At 37.9% G+C, this 15,284-nt stretch overlaps 1 protein-coding gene across 2 annotated transcripts in view; it reads right to left on the bottom strand.

The window, feature by feature from the left end:
- Positions 1–15,284, bottom strand: part of EYA3 (EYA transcriptional coactivator and phosphatase 3) — a 102,828-nt gene that overhangs the window by 29,471 nt on the left and 58,073 nt on the right. Inside the window, exons 5-8 of one of the 2 annotated variants that reach the window (XM_051988050.1) lie at positions 14,131–14,197; positions 12,893–13,029; positions 6,491–6,628; positions 665–750 (exon numbers count right to left, since the gene is read on the bottom strand). In XM_051988050.1, the coding sequence (XP_051844010.1) occupies positions 665–750; positions 6,491–6,628; positions 12,893–13,029; positions 14,131–14,197 (428 nt within the window). The remainder of the gene's footprint in view (positions 1–664; positions 751–6,490; positions 6,629–12,892; positions 13,030–14,130; positions 14,198–15,284) is intronic. The other variant, XM_051988051.1, reaches the window with a different exon arrangement.

Here is a 15,284-nt window from a genome sequence, read left to right as displayed (position 1 = left end):
AGAACAGAAGCTCCCTGAGAGTGGGGACCGTTTCACATTTGACTTTGAATCCCAAGGGTCTGACATGTACAAGATCATAGGAGTGCAAAGGTCTAAGAACTGAAGCTCTAAAATTAAGACTTTAAGAAGGGGATGAGGAACAATGGGAAAAAGATCCATTCAAAAAGGTAGGAAAAGAATAAGAGTGGGATTGGGTCACATACATTGAAGGAAGCTTTTTAAGACAGACTGGGTGGCAGGAGAGAGACAGGGCCAATAGCATCAAATGCTGTAGAGAAGACAAGAATGAGGACTGAAATCACTGTTAACTTCTGAGAGAACAATCTCAGTAGATCAGTAAGGACCAAAGTAGGGTGGGATAGTGGCAATGGAAATTACAGAGGAACCTACTAAGTCTGGTTGGGAAAGGAAAGAGAGATAAAGGAGGCAGCTCTGTGAGGGTGGATGAGCAGGGAGTGGACAGTAAGGCCTTTCTGCTTCTGACAGTCAGGGATGCTCTCCATAGCTATATAACCACAGGTATTTGGGGAATGGGGGGTGGGGATGTCACCAAGATTTGGGGCTGGGAGTGAGAATAAGTATATATTTGAAGTCAGAAAGGAAAGAATGAGTAGGGAAGAAAAGTACCCTGGATTAGTGAATAGGAACGGAGATAGCCAATTACCTGGTTTGAGATGCTGGCAACTGCTGATGCTGGAATATTGGCAATTGTGGATGAAGAGGAGATCAGGCTGGCATTGGTACTTGAAGCTGCAAGATTCAGAGTGTCAAAAGATATTAGCATATGATTATGCAGCTTTGAAAGGCCAGAAGAGGCTGCAAATGCATTAAGTGTGTAGGGCAACAGGGAGCAGGCTACACACTTTGGCAAAAGAAGGCTGCAATAGGTTCAATACTATCAGGATCAAAGGGAGATAAGCTTTGTTTCCATACACTAATTCCCAGATCAGACCAGACATCTGATTATTAACAGAAGACCCCTAAACTCTCCCTGGTTCAGGAAGCTTTCAAGTTCCCAAGGCAACACACACAATGTATACTCACGAGAACAATGGTACAAGTTAAACACACGTAACCCAATCATTCTAGCGCATCATCTCTGGCTGCTGGAGAATGAATTACTTGTAATATAACTTGCTAAGGTAAGTCAACAGAAACCCTAGAAAATCTCTGATAAATTCATGTGTGTGTAAGGGTTATTTGGTTCCATTGTCTCCAAATCCCATCATTCTTGAAGTGGAATAATTACCGAGGATAAGGCACTGTGCTTTTATGTCCAAAAATACAATATCATCCTGGCATGTAATAAGTCCTTTATAAATCTTTGTTGGAATAACTCAAAATAACAACTTAAACCCAAATTATTCAACCTAATAGACAATTAAGGAAAAAATAAATGAACGAAAACCCATTTAATAAGTGCTTACTATGGACTGGGCAAAGTGATAAGTCAGAAATAATATAAATAGCAACAACAGAAATACAATATGAAAAACAAGACAGTTCCTGCCCACAAAAAGCTTACATTCCAATAGGAGAAAACACAAATGGGGGAATTGTGGTGAGATTATTCTGATCTCAGGAATAGTATTGTTGACCTCTGTTTACTGTTCCCAGCTTAAGACAGGAGAGGAGAGGAGAGGCATGGAAGCAAGATAGCTGGAGTAAGATAGGACAGGTATGGGATGGGCTAAATATGCTGTACTCCTACCAAGCATGTGTCCAAACTGGGAGCTAGAAAGAGGGTAACATTTATTCTGACCTGGAATAAAGAAACTTGCTAACCAACCCACAGAAATGCAAAAAAGATGATTTTTCCAGTTCCAAGACAGAGGTTCTAGTACAAGTTTTTGAGACATGCTGACATATATACCAGGAAATTCTCTTTACTGCCCCTACCACTACATAAATCATACCACAAAATCTGTTGGTCTAGGGATTAAATGAAGGCTCTCCAAAAACCACAATATCTCCAAGGGTAAGTGTCCAAAGAGAGAGAGAGAGAGAGAGAGAAAGAGAGAGAGAGAGAGAGAGAGAGAGCACGAGCGCCAACTTGGTATCTCCCTAGAATTCAACTCCATGGCATTTCCCAATTTATGATTCTATGACTTCAGATATGCTAGCTTCTCCTTTTCCTTCCTCTTTTTCATAAAAGCATCAAAATGAGTCCCAGATCAACATGTTACACACACCAAAAAGCTTCACCATTAGGAGAATTAAAATAGTTGAAGCTTACTTTTCAACAGTCATGAAACATGGCAAAGGGATCAATCCTAAAGAAAAATTTTCAAAAAACAGGAGGGCAGATGAAGAGGTAACAAAAACTTCAACCATTCAAATGTGAAAATGAAAATGTTTAATTCTGTCCCTAAAACAAAGGCCAACATGATTATCTTAAATAAATTTTTAAGTAAATGAATGTGAAGATTATACAGTTAGGCGTGTTAATAAGATTAGATAGGAATACCCAAGGCTTATGAAGAAGAAAATAAGGACATCACTCTCATCATGAATTCCCCAAAATGCTGAGGACTAGGAGGTCTAGACCTGCTAATCATCAGGTCCTAGAACCTTTGTACTGACATTTTTTTTTGTTTAATTGTTTTTCAGCTATACCTGACTCTGTGACCCCAATGGGGATTTTCTTGGAAATATATTGAAGTGGTTTGTCATTTCCTTCTCCAGTTCACTTGACAGATGAGGAAACTGAGGCAAACAAGGTTATGTGACTTTCCCAAGGTCACAAAGCTAGTGAGTGTCTAAGGTCAGATTTGAACTCAGGTAGATGAGTCTTTCTGACTAAGTCTGATGTTTTCAGAATGCCATGACAATAGAACTCATTTTCCTCTGCAGTAGTCTTCATCCAAATGCTCTCATTTTTTGGGCTTCTTTGCTTTGGGTACTGGCACCCAATGCAGCTCATAGTTCTCTCAGTTATTTCAGCTATTCTTTTTCCTTTTAAATGGAGATGAACAGATTTATACTTTAAAGTATAAATAAAGGTCTACTACCTTCTTTCAAAGTGGCTTCATGGCTCACGAGCCTTGACTAGTATCATAGCTAAGATGATACTAGCAAGAAGTGGTGCACCCCATCCCTGTTAAAGGCCTCTCTATAGATTTTTTTGCTTCCTGGCTGGACAATAAAGGGTAATCAAGACACAAGATGGAATCTAGCAAGGAAGGACCACTCACCTGGTCTACTATCCTTTGGTTTCCAGGCTAGTGAAATCAAATGGGGAATGAAAAGGACACAGGGAAATTCCATGGATCTTGACAGGAACTCATGTTTTCTATTTCTGTTGCCCAGTTAACTGATTAAGCTAAATGGAGATTAAGCCAGGTATAAGAATGCCTTTTAAGTTAGAGTGAGTTTCTGGCTATAACAACTTTTGTCTTACAAAATACAGGAGCATATTAGGAGTAAGTGACACACAATGACTCTTCTGTGCACATAATTATGAAAGTTTAAAAATGAAAGGAACAAATTTAATACTCTGGAAGGGGCCCCAATCCTAGAGTCAGAGAATATGGATTTAAGATTCTGTTATTTACCAGATTCTGGGCAAGTCACTTCATCTCATCTGCAAAAGGAGGAGTTCAATTAGATATTGTGTAAAGCTCCTCCCAAGTTCGGGGTCAATGACCCTTGAATCTCATGAGTTACTGAAAGGAAAACAGAATTCAAATACTTAATTTTATAGATTAGGAAACTGAGGCACAGACAGAGGAGATGTAATTGCCTGAAACTTCATCAGAGAGCTAGGATATGACCAACATCAGCAATAAAACAAATACATGTAAAAAGTTAACCTCAATAATCATATTCCATACTTTAAGTATTATGACTAAGTAGTCATGCTCTCCCATCTTGAAAATTAAAAGAAGTGGTAAGTTAGGAATGGGAGGAATTCTAAATAGCAATCACAACTGTAATAGAATCCTTTCCGCTTGCTGGGTGTACAAAGATGAATAAAATTCTGAAGAAACGAGTGACACCATATTTCTCCAAGTGGGAGTTTCTAGGCAAAAGCTCCCAGCTACTAATTTCACTGGATAGAGATAATAGTTTAGGTTTAATCAACAACTACATTCTGTGAAATCATGACTCTTATCCTACTGAAAGAGATGATATCTCAGTGAAAAAAGAAAGCTCTGGTAGGTTTGTCACACTAGATAACAGGAATGATAGTTGAATCAGTCATTTCCTACAAATAACTTGTTTAGAGGACTCCCTCTAATTGTATTAACAAAGTAATAGATGGAATAACTGAGTAGAATGTTCAGGGCATCCCTAAGGATAAGAAAAGTTACTATTCTCCAAAGGTTAACTTCAGGAGCAAGAAGCAACAGAATTTAATGAATTGGTTCAGAGAGACAGACATCAATTCACTCTAACCAAGCAGCAATGCCAAGACTAGATGGGGCTTCAAAATTTATTTCAAAGACAAAGATAACAGCAGTAGTAAGCTACAAGAGAATAAGGAGAGAGAAGGGAAGGGGGAGAGAGAAAGAGACATAAAGTGAGAGAAAGAGAGAGACATAGAGAGAGAGAGAGAGAAAGTGTGTGTGTCTGTGTTGAATCACTTCAGTGGCTGTAAAGGAAGAATCAGAGTACCAGTCTGATATAACTGATAAATTCTACTATACAGAACTAATTTAATTTCTGCTCATTTGAGACAAATTAGGGATGTTAAAATTAAGTACATTTTGTACAAAATGAAATCAGGTTGAATTAATGTAGTATTGTCCTGTTTAATCTCTCAACTTAAAAATCTTCCAAAAAGAGAACAATGTGGTTTATCATCAACATGATGCTTCTCCTTACTTCAGCAAAGTGTGATTTTTTTTGGGGGGAAGATAGTGTGTGTTACTTTCTCCATCAATGTAGATCATTATTCATCAAGTGACTATCAAGAGAGATGTGGCAAAAACTCACAATTAATGACTGTAACTAATATGATGTTGAACTCCTTGCAACTTAGCGGTTAATTCTCAAAACAAGGATGGTCTTTGTCATATCCTGTTATCTGTTACTAATTTTAGAATCTTCTTTTTATTTCTTCTATCTTCTAGCCTAATAAATCTGATAAAGTTTTTTTTTCCCATTTCATTTTTTTTTCTTTAAGAAATTATTGAACTTAATTAGAGCAATGAAGAAATAAAGCATAAACTGGATAAAATTTCTTGGGCACCAGAGCAAAAATTTAGTTGTATTAGGGCTCAACATATTTACTTTAAATTTAGGAGCTAGCTCCCCAATTTAAGAGCTAGATGAAATTTTCAAGTTGCAAAATAAAAGTAAACAGAAGTGAGTGAAAGAAGAAGGCACAGCAGGTTTCTAACGCATTGTTTAGCACTGAATCTGCATCCTCAAAGACCTATTAAATAGAGGACATTGGGAAAGATCCTTTCCTAGGAGGAGCTCTTCCTTCTCCCTCAAGCCAAGTGAGCAAAACTAAAGCTAGAAATAACCTCTGTTCCTCATACAGGGTCGAAGTCAAGCATTATGATGGGCTTTTTTCCAGTTCTTAAGATAATAAAATTTGAAAACAGAAGCAACTAGGAGACAATGTGAAGAGACCTGCTAAGATTCTGTGGTAAACTGGTCTTGAAGTTATCAAGTCCTCTGATGACATTCTCAGGCAATTGCCAGCGCCTGGCACTCCCTTACTTTTTATCCAATATGACTCCTTCACTTTACATATGATTATACTGAGGCCCAGGAAGATCAAGGATGTTTGTCAGAAGTACAAAGCTAGTGAATGGCTCCTAATCTTACATTCTCTTGCTAAAACCATATTGCAACTATCCTTCCTGGAACATGGGCACACAGCATCGGTGTGACGGTCTACAGCAGCGGTGACTATAAATAGTGTGCCAGAACCAGTTCACCCTGGCTGGCAGAAGCCACTGTTAATCTTTACTTGGAGCAATTACATTTCAGAAATTAGCAAATGCAACAAATCAGGGCATGTTAATAATGCAGACTGAACTTAAAAGTGTGTTGTGCACGCAGCATTTCTCCCAGGAAGACTGTTGGTAAAACATATGCCAGCCCAATCCTAGTTATAAATCACAAAACACTCCATACCTCCTGCCTCCCCAGGGAAATCTTTCACACTGACAACCTCATCACATTCTAGATCTCAAAGTACATTCTCCATCCTAGCTTGCAGCACTGCTAAGATCCTGTGTTTAGCCTTTCTAGACACCAACATGCACACAAGCATGCTTTTAGCTCTACTGTGGCAGCTCACAAGCCCAAAAGCAGGATGCATAATACAACTGACATTCCAAGAGCTAAGCTACAGTGCTATTTGGGTGGGTAGGGACTGGGGTCTGCCTTGGCTCACCAAACACAGAAAGCATGCACAAATTCACATTGCTCCCCTCCTGCTTAAGAATGCAGAGCTTCCCCGTTCCTTTGGAGAAATATGGAGACGTAAAAAACAAAACAAAACAAAAATAACAAAACCATGCCTCTTTACCTTGAATGGGATAAGAGTAATGTGCTGGGCTTGGCTGGCCTGTGGTTAGCCCTGTAGTGCAGGTAAGAACACTGTGTTGACTTGGAGCTGGAGTCTGAATTAAACCACTTTCAGGTTTCATACCTGGCCACAATGCACCTGGATCAGATAAATTGGACCAATTACAAATGAGATACCAGGACCAAAGGCAGGTTTGTTGCCTGAAAACGACAGCCAGTTGGTCTATGTCATAGAACAGGGTTAAAGCTGCTTATAAGAGAAAACTGTTGATCCAAGTTAATTATATTCAACTAATAAATAAATGTACATAGTATCAGAATGAGGTAAGAAAGAACACAGACAAGACATTATTATCTTGTTGAAGCCAAGATCTTAAATGGCCACATAGGCTCATTTCAACTCTCTGGAGAAACTGATCAGTGTTCAAAGGGGAAGGGAAGGCCAAAATGGTGCCTGGCTCCAAGTCCAGAGAGGATATTAGTTTCTAATTATTTTGGACACCATGCTAGTCTCTGCACCATCTCAGTTACCAAGGATATGTCATATTTTGATCAGTGCCCAAGGGGATTCACATAACTGTCCAGTTTCTACAAAAAACACTTATTCCTTAGGCAAATTAAAAAGAAAAACTATCTTTTATCTACTTGGGGGTGGAGATCATTCTAAAATACATCATATACATCACTGAGTCTTCTTAAAAAGTACCCTGAACAGAATTAAGTCCCTTCCAGAGTACCGAGTAAAATAATGCCCTACAATAAAGTAATAGTCTCAGAGGCTGCTGCCTACTCTTCCACTCAGCAGTTCCAGAGTCTTGTATGTCTTAATGTTTGTGTATCTGCTTCTTTCATCTGTTCAATTGTAACAGTTGTTGCTTCTTAATGTGGCTACAGCTGCCCCCACTCTCAAAATCTTCCAAACCTCAATAAGATGTAGAGGTGACCATGGAGTCTCAAAGATTAGGTCAGTGGAATTATTATACGCTCCTACCAATGACTATCTCTGGGGTCTCAGGAATGGCTCCAATGCAGTTTACAAAAAGTTTTTATCTCCAAATTGGTCATTAGCTATAGATACAGAAACTCAAGGGAGATCACTAGCAAGACCTGGAGGAGCTATGCTTTGGATGAAATCACAGATTATTTTAAATAGTTAAGTAATCTGTGGTTTAAGAAACCAGATCAAGAACTATTTCTTTCTTTCTTTCTTTAATTAACTTTTCATTGACAGAACCCATGCCTGGGTAATATCTTCTGGTGGGCAGAAATGTTGTACAGAATGATGCTTGAAGATGTAAATGGATCATCAGTTGAGTCTTCAAGTCCCTTTCTGTACATAACATTATGTGACGGTTTTAATTATAATGGAATTAATCTGATATGAAACTTAACTGTCAAGAAGATATCTTTTTCTTTCTTTTTATAATAACTTTTTATTGACAGAATCCATGCCAGGGTAATTTTTTACAACATTATCCCTTACACTCACTTCTGTTCCGATTTTCCCCCTTCCTCTCTCCATTCCCTACCCCAGATGGCAAGCAATCCTATACATGTTAAATATGTTGCAATATATCCTAGATACAATATATGTATGCAGAACCGAACAGTTCTCTTGTTGCCCAGGGAGAATTGGATTCAGAAGGTATAAATAACCCGTGAAGAAAAACAAAAATGTAAGCAGTTTACATTCATTTCCCAGTAAGAACTATTTCTTTCAAAAAGGATAGAAAAGTTGTTAGGGGTCATCACTGGCTCTCCAATTAACTGCTGGATATAGATTTTGCAACTATCCTTCACAGGCTTGAATGCTTCTTTCCTAAAATGTTTATTATTTTTTTTTTTGGATGATTGGAAAGTCAGTAGTATTCCAAAATGTAGTTCAAAGCAGATTTGTGAATAAGAAACAAGAAATCTATGTCTATGTCAAGGTCAAGGTCAAGGTCGAGGCAGCAAAGTAGTACAGTGGATAGAGCACTGGGACTCTTAAGATACTTACTAGCTGTGTTTTTTACTTCCTCAGCAAGTCACTTAACTCTTTCTACCTCAGTTTCCTCATATGCAAAATGGGATTAATAACACAGCAGTCACCTTTCAGAGCTGTTGTGAGGAGCAAATGAGATACTTGTAAACTATTTAGAATGTGCCTGGCACATATAGGCATAAGAAATGCTTATTCTCATCTCTTCCCTTAAACTCCAGTACTAATTTAGTCTACATACCTCTAAACCAAAGAAGATTTGCTAACAATGGAAAAAACTTAATTGAGTCAGAAGCCTTTTATCTTGCTACTAATTCTAAAAGTTTGCTAATAGATTTGTTTAATACAACTTTAAGAAGTAAATGGGGGGAAGGAAGGGCAGCTAGGTGGTACAGTGGATAGAACGCCAGACTTGAAGTTAGGAAGACCTGAGTTCAAATGTGACCTCAGACACTTTAACACTTCCTGGCTGTGTGACCCTGAGCAAGTCACTTAACCCCAATTGCCTCAGCAAAAAAAAAAAAAAAAAAAAAAAGCAGTAGTAGTAGTAAATGGGGAAATTTCAATAATGAAAACAGTGAATGCTTTATCTAAGTTATGAGGACATAATAACAATACTCTGATGATTCTCTGAGTTGATTTAGGAAGACTAAAGAACAGTATCCCTAAGGTAGATAACAAGAACTTCCCTATAACAGGGCAAAACATTTGATTTTCTGAAGTATTTATGAGATACCTAAAATATTTCTAGCCCTACTATGGTTATTATGACATTCCACTACTTTTCATGCCTGTCATCATGCTCTCTTTTAAAAAGGTTTCACCTCCCCTCAGCAATATTTGTACAAAGATATTCTTATGATAAGAGAATGTTAGAACTTCAGAATCATCTAGTACAATATTTTCATTTTACAAATGAGGAAACCAAGGCTAGGGAGCAGAGCAGAGTGACTTACACAGTGGAGGAGCTGGAATTAGGATGCAGGTCCTTCCAACTCATGGTTCTATGTACTATGCACTAATACAGGGGTCCTCAAACTACAGCCCGTGGGCCAGATTCGGCAGCTGAGGACATTTATCCCCCTCACCCAGGGCTATGAACTTTCTTTATTTAAAGGCCCACAAAACAAAGTTTTTGTTTTTACTATAGTCTGGCCCTCCAACAGTCTGAGGGACAGTGAACTGGCCCCCTATTTAAAAAGTTTGAGGACCCCTGCACTAATACATATGGTCTCAGCCAGCACCTTCTAATTTTCTGAAATTTTATTTTGTACATTGCTTACTAACATGCTAAAAATCTGGGAAATTAGCCCAGGTGGCTTCAAACCAATGCGTGTATACTCCTTGGAAACCAAGGCTTCTTACAGATTGCTTCTGGGTTCCTAGGTAGCAGCATCCTTTCTAATCATCAACACTCCATCATCACCATCATCGCCTCTCTTCCTCTTTCCCTCCCCCTTTCTTTCCTCTCTCTATATCTGTGTGGGTGGTGTGTGTCTCCCTCCCCCAAAAACACACACAATGTAATTAACATCATTGAAATAGCTCCTTAGTGAGGATTAATTTAGTCAATAGCTGAAGAATGCTTCAATGTTGAAAAGCATGGAGCAAATGAGCTCACTCTGTCTCTGTTGACTCAGCAGATCTCAGAATGAGCTATTATTTGATTAAAAATTAAATTTTTTAAGAAAAAGTAAAATGGTAACAAGCAACCAATATGACCACAGGAAAAAAGTCAGGTCCCCTTTCTTTATTTATCCCTCAAATGAAACTGAAAAGCACTGTCCCTTACTTCCTGCTTCTACATATCAGAGATAACACGCTCTCTTCATCTCCTTCAAAGGAGATCATCTAACTACCACTTGCATCAGTGAGGGAATCTTCTTCACTTTAGATCCACCACTGAAAACCAATGACGACTCTCTATGGTGGTCAACAATAGAGGCATTTTCAAGTACTATCCATGTTTCAGACAAACAGAGTATTTTTTTTTTTAATAATCCTGTGAATGTCTAGAACAAAGAGAGATTGAACTAAGACCAATAGTAAGAATTACAATTTTTGAAAATGAAGCAAAAATAAGCGAGGTATTACTCAGAAGCATACACATTTTTCAGAACACGCAAAGTATTATTTAGGGATATCTTTTAAAAGGATGAATTCTTCTTAAAATTATATAAACCTTCCTATACAAATTCTCCTACAAATACTAAACAAAAAGTCCCAAGATAGTAAGTAAATCACCAGAGATAGGGCATACGTATGTAATAATTAAGTTGCAATTTAAACTTCTGAAGATCATAGTGATCTTCATAGACCATCTGATACATACAAGTTTTATTATCAACCATTTACAAATAAGAAAGGGAGGCTCAGGAAGATAGGCAACTTGTTCATCCATGGTCACACAATCAGGAAATCACAGAATCTGAGGAAGGCAGCACAGAAGCCACTGGAATCTAACCAGGGCTTGAACAAGAATCCACTCAATAACATACCTGAAAAGTGGGTATCAGCCACTGCCTGAAAATTCCAGGAAGGGCTCCCCCTATCTCAAGAAGCAGCCCATTCCACTTAGGAGCAGTTTTAATTGTCAGGGAGTTTTCCTTTGCATGAAACTTCTATTTTCTATTTTATAACTTGTCCCATTCCTGAGTTTTGCCTCCTAAAGCCAAATTGTGACAAGTTTCAGTTCTCTATCACAGAACGGTGCACAAGACACTTGACAGTGGCTATCATGACCTTTCTAAATCTTCTCTTTGTCAGATTTAACATGCCTAAGTCCTTGTATATAAGGTTTACGTATAGTGTGGTCCTGGTCCCCAAATATGTTCGCGTCAAGAATCTACCCCAAATTTAAACTGTCAGCCATACAATAAAATAATAATGGGATGATGTTAGACCATCGGTAAGCTAGTTTTAGGTGCATATTACGAAATATCAGCCTTCTTCACTGTGGAAACACCATCCCTTTCCTACCCTCCATCTCTATTTAATGTAACCAGTCAAGGAAATTCTGATGGTTTCTTTGGCAATATATGCAGAGATTCTCTCTACTTTTTAATTTTCATAAATATGATGAGTAGATTATAAAGAATATTTTTAAGAGATGCTATCAATGTTCTTTTAATACTTTCTTAAATGCTCAACACAAATAGGTCTCTACAAAATACATTAAAAATGATACTCAAGCTCTACTTTGTAGAATTTCCTTTTAATTTTAGTTCTAATTTATTCAAGTATCTACCTGGTACCATATTGAAAGTGAGGAGTAACAGCTGGATGGCCTGAGTGCTATCTAGGAAACTTATAGAATATTGGAAGACGACCTAGTCCACTGGCCAAAGGTTCTATGGAAGGTTAATGGGAGAACACAAACAAGAAAAACCCAGGATGAGAAGGTCTGGGATGGGCTGTGTCCTACAAAATGGGAGAAGTAGGTGGTTAAGTATATGCCAAAATATCTGATTCTGGCTGACAACTTGATAGGCAGGAATAACAGACAGTGAAAGCAGGGGATGAAGGATTTAAAAAAAAAAGAAAAAACTCTTGAACTCCTCCACTGACCTAGAAAATATTGCCAAAAATCATTAGTTAATGCTCCTCACTCTGTTGCTTCTTCAGTTGGCTGCAATGAAGGTATAACATTGAGTTTGTGGGTAATAAAAGCTGAGCTTTCTACTACTGTCACACAAAATCCAAATTGGTCCTCACTTGAGGAGTGAAAGTCAAAGGCAGGCACCATTACTGTAGATCTTTAGTGTCTGATGAATACTTGACAATTAATAAAATACACCTTTTCATACTAATTGTAGGCAGGTGGTAAGTCCTTAGCACACTCTACAAACCTTATTTTGAAAAAAAAAATACTAGATATAATTTGAACTGCTATTAAAACTTTTGGTAAAAGCTGACTTCACTGCTTAAATAAAGAATAAATCCACACTACTGTTACAATATTCAAAGGAGTACAAGGACTTCAAAGAACTTTAGCTGACTTAGTTCCAAAAGAGAGGAGATATTACTTATCTCCTCACACAGTATTGACTAAGTCCCCATTTTGGGTAGTGATATATTCTGCAGACATAAAAATAGTCAAAGTATAAACCCTCAAGGGGCTTACTAAATACTAAAGGATTTTAGGTTTTCTATTCTTCCATAGATCTAAAAAGTCACAAGTTTTGGCTGATGACATAGACATGAGTTTACAGTCTCTCAAAAAAGATTTCTGAGACACAATTTTAAGTCTTGTGCACCATACACATGGCTGACATCCAGCAGGCAAGCAGATTAAATAAAGTACCTGTTCAACATAAAACAACCTTCAGTCCTTATGATGTTAGTCATAGCCACTGTTTTGGGAGGAAAGTTTGTAGGATTTTCATTAATATTCCTAGAGAGTGCTTAAATAATATGCCTTACCAAAAGGAGGTAGTCCATAAGGTTGGGATGCCTGAGGGTAGACAGCATAGGGTTGGGACTGCTGAAGTGTCTGGTACTGAGTCTGGCCAGAGTAAGTAGATTCCGATACAGGGACTGAGAGGATATGTGCATAAGGTCTAGAAAATTAAAAACAAAAAAAGTTGCTTACATTAGACACGTCAATTTTATATATTTCAAAAAACATTTAAAGAGTCTCTACTATATGCTAAACATTGTATGGGATACAAAGTGCAGACAGAGTCCCTACCCTAAACTAGTTTTACAATAAGTATGAGAAGCAAGACATGGATAAAAAACTATTACAGATAGAATGCCATGTCTGCCACAAGTAAGGTACAAGCAGTGTACGTTATGGCACACTAGTGGGACAAAGAAAATGTACAGATGATAACATAAATTAGGAGCCATCAAGCAGGTAGAGATTATTGAAGGCTTAATGGAAGTGATGGCAATTTTAGTGGATCTTGAAAAATGGGTAGACTAGAAAAAGGGGAGACTAGAATGGAAGGAGATAAAAGAATAGGCCAAAGATTAGTGATATAGTTCTGTAACAGCAGAGAGCGCATGAAAGGAGTTAGTAGATAAATTAACTCCATGCTAAGGAATATGGGCTTTCCTTGATTGGCAAAAGGAAGTCATAAAGAAACTTAATCATGAGATCAACATAATGATCATTTAGTTTAGGATGACTGATCTACTCATACACACAGGGTAGACTAAAGGAAGGAAAGGTAAAGATATCAAGTTACAAGGCTAATGAAATAGTCCAAACAAGAAGTAATGATAATCTACTACTACTAATACTATTATCAGGCTAATTGTAAAAATGAGATCAGAGAAGAGGGAGGCAAAGAACCATTTTGAAGAAAGAGAAAGTTGTCCTATCCAGGACACTCATAGGCTTATTTCTCCTACAAAAACCTTCCCTCACCAAGGTAAATAGTGAAGATGTAGAATAAGCTGGAAAATGCCAATGTGTGGATCTGTGTTGATGCTCCTCATTACCCCCTAAAGAGGGCCAAAGGCCACTGTCAGCATTTTCTAACAGAATGCTTCCCTGTATGACTTCCAGATTAATAGATTCATGTCTGGAGAATCATAAAACTTATAGAGAGAAAGAGGAGTAAGAAAAAATAATCCAGTATTCAAAGTAAGTTGGTTAAAAAAAAAATCCAGAGAAACAGTATGTGAATTTTGGAAATAGTTTATGAACTTACTTTGCAGAATACATCTGTGAGGTATAATCATTTGATGATTGAGGGATGTAATCAGCACATGTCATAACTGAAATAAAAAAAAATCATCAGATGAAACAGAAATAGAAATATATTTTTAAATAAAGTCAAATATCCTATAGTACAATCTTTAAAAGTAATGCAGGACAACTGGTGTGCTGAGGTGGAAAAATAACTGGACTATATAAGTCAAGAGACTTGAATTCTGGTCCCAAGTGGGACCACTTCCCTCTGAGAGATCAGTTTCCTCTTCAGCAAAACAAGAGGGTTAGAACTTCTTTGGGCTTGGGTACTCTGTTCAGGCAGAAGGAAGTTCAGAGAGAAGGAACATTTTCCACACCCATACAGGTTTCAGGAGGCTCCATATGCTTAGACACAAACTACATAAGGGGATCACAGTTTGCATTCACTGCCCTCTCCAATTTGTAGCCAACTCCACTTCTGGGGATGTAGCAGAAGCAGCTCGCTCTGTTGTCTCTCGGATCCCTTTGGGAGCTAATTGGGAGCAAAGAAAGGTCTTGCCAAGAGGCAAACAGAAGGGTTCTAAAACTGTATCTGCTTCTGATACCTTGTGAAGAATGGGGACTTTTCTGAGCTGAATGGACATCAAAATGATATGGCAGGTGGCAGACTTGGAAAACTAGGGTTCCAAAACTGCTTTAGAATCAGCAAAGAGCTAAGCTGAGGACCTCCCTGTAACTATCAGAATTACAGAAATTTAAAACTGAAAAAGGTCTCTAGGGATCATCCAGTTAATTCATTCACTTTACAGTGGAAAGACTATAAATCTGTAGCAGAGAGGCTTTTGGACTTCAGTTTACAATCTTGTCACTTAAATAAGACAGTCTCTTATTTAAAGGACTCATTCAGGGCTGTCCAATATCACTTGAAAAGAAGTCAAAACCAGAACATAAGTCCACATTCCAAGGGGATCCTCTTCAGGCAACAGGCCTTTTCTTAGCAACACCCTGTTATCTTTCTTCTGGGAAGCACACCCTCAAGTAAAGGAAAAACCAGGCAAAATGTTCACATCTCAGTGGTAGGAAGCAACCTATTGGATCTTATAGGATAAGTCCATGTTATAATATTAGATATGACCACGATCTTTGTCTAAAATTACTAAGCGTGTGCTCTCT

This window comes from Antechinus flavipes, chromosome 3 (assembly GCF_016432865.1).
Source record: "Antechinus flavipes isolate AdamAnt ecotype Samford, QLD, Australia chromosome 3, AdamAnt_v2, whole genome shotgun sequence".
Taxonomy (NCBI): Eukaryota; Metazoa; Chordata; class Mammalia; order Dasyuromorphia; family Dasyuridae; genus Antechinus; species Antechinus flavipes.
Note: the sequence above shows the minus strand (reverse complement) of the source record. Positions and strands in the feature narration are given on the sequence as shown.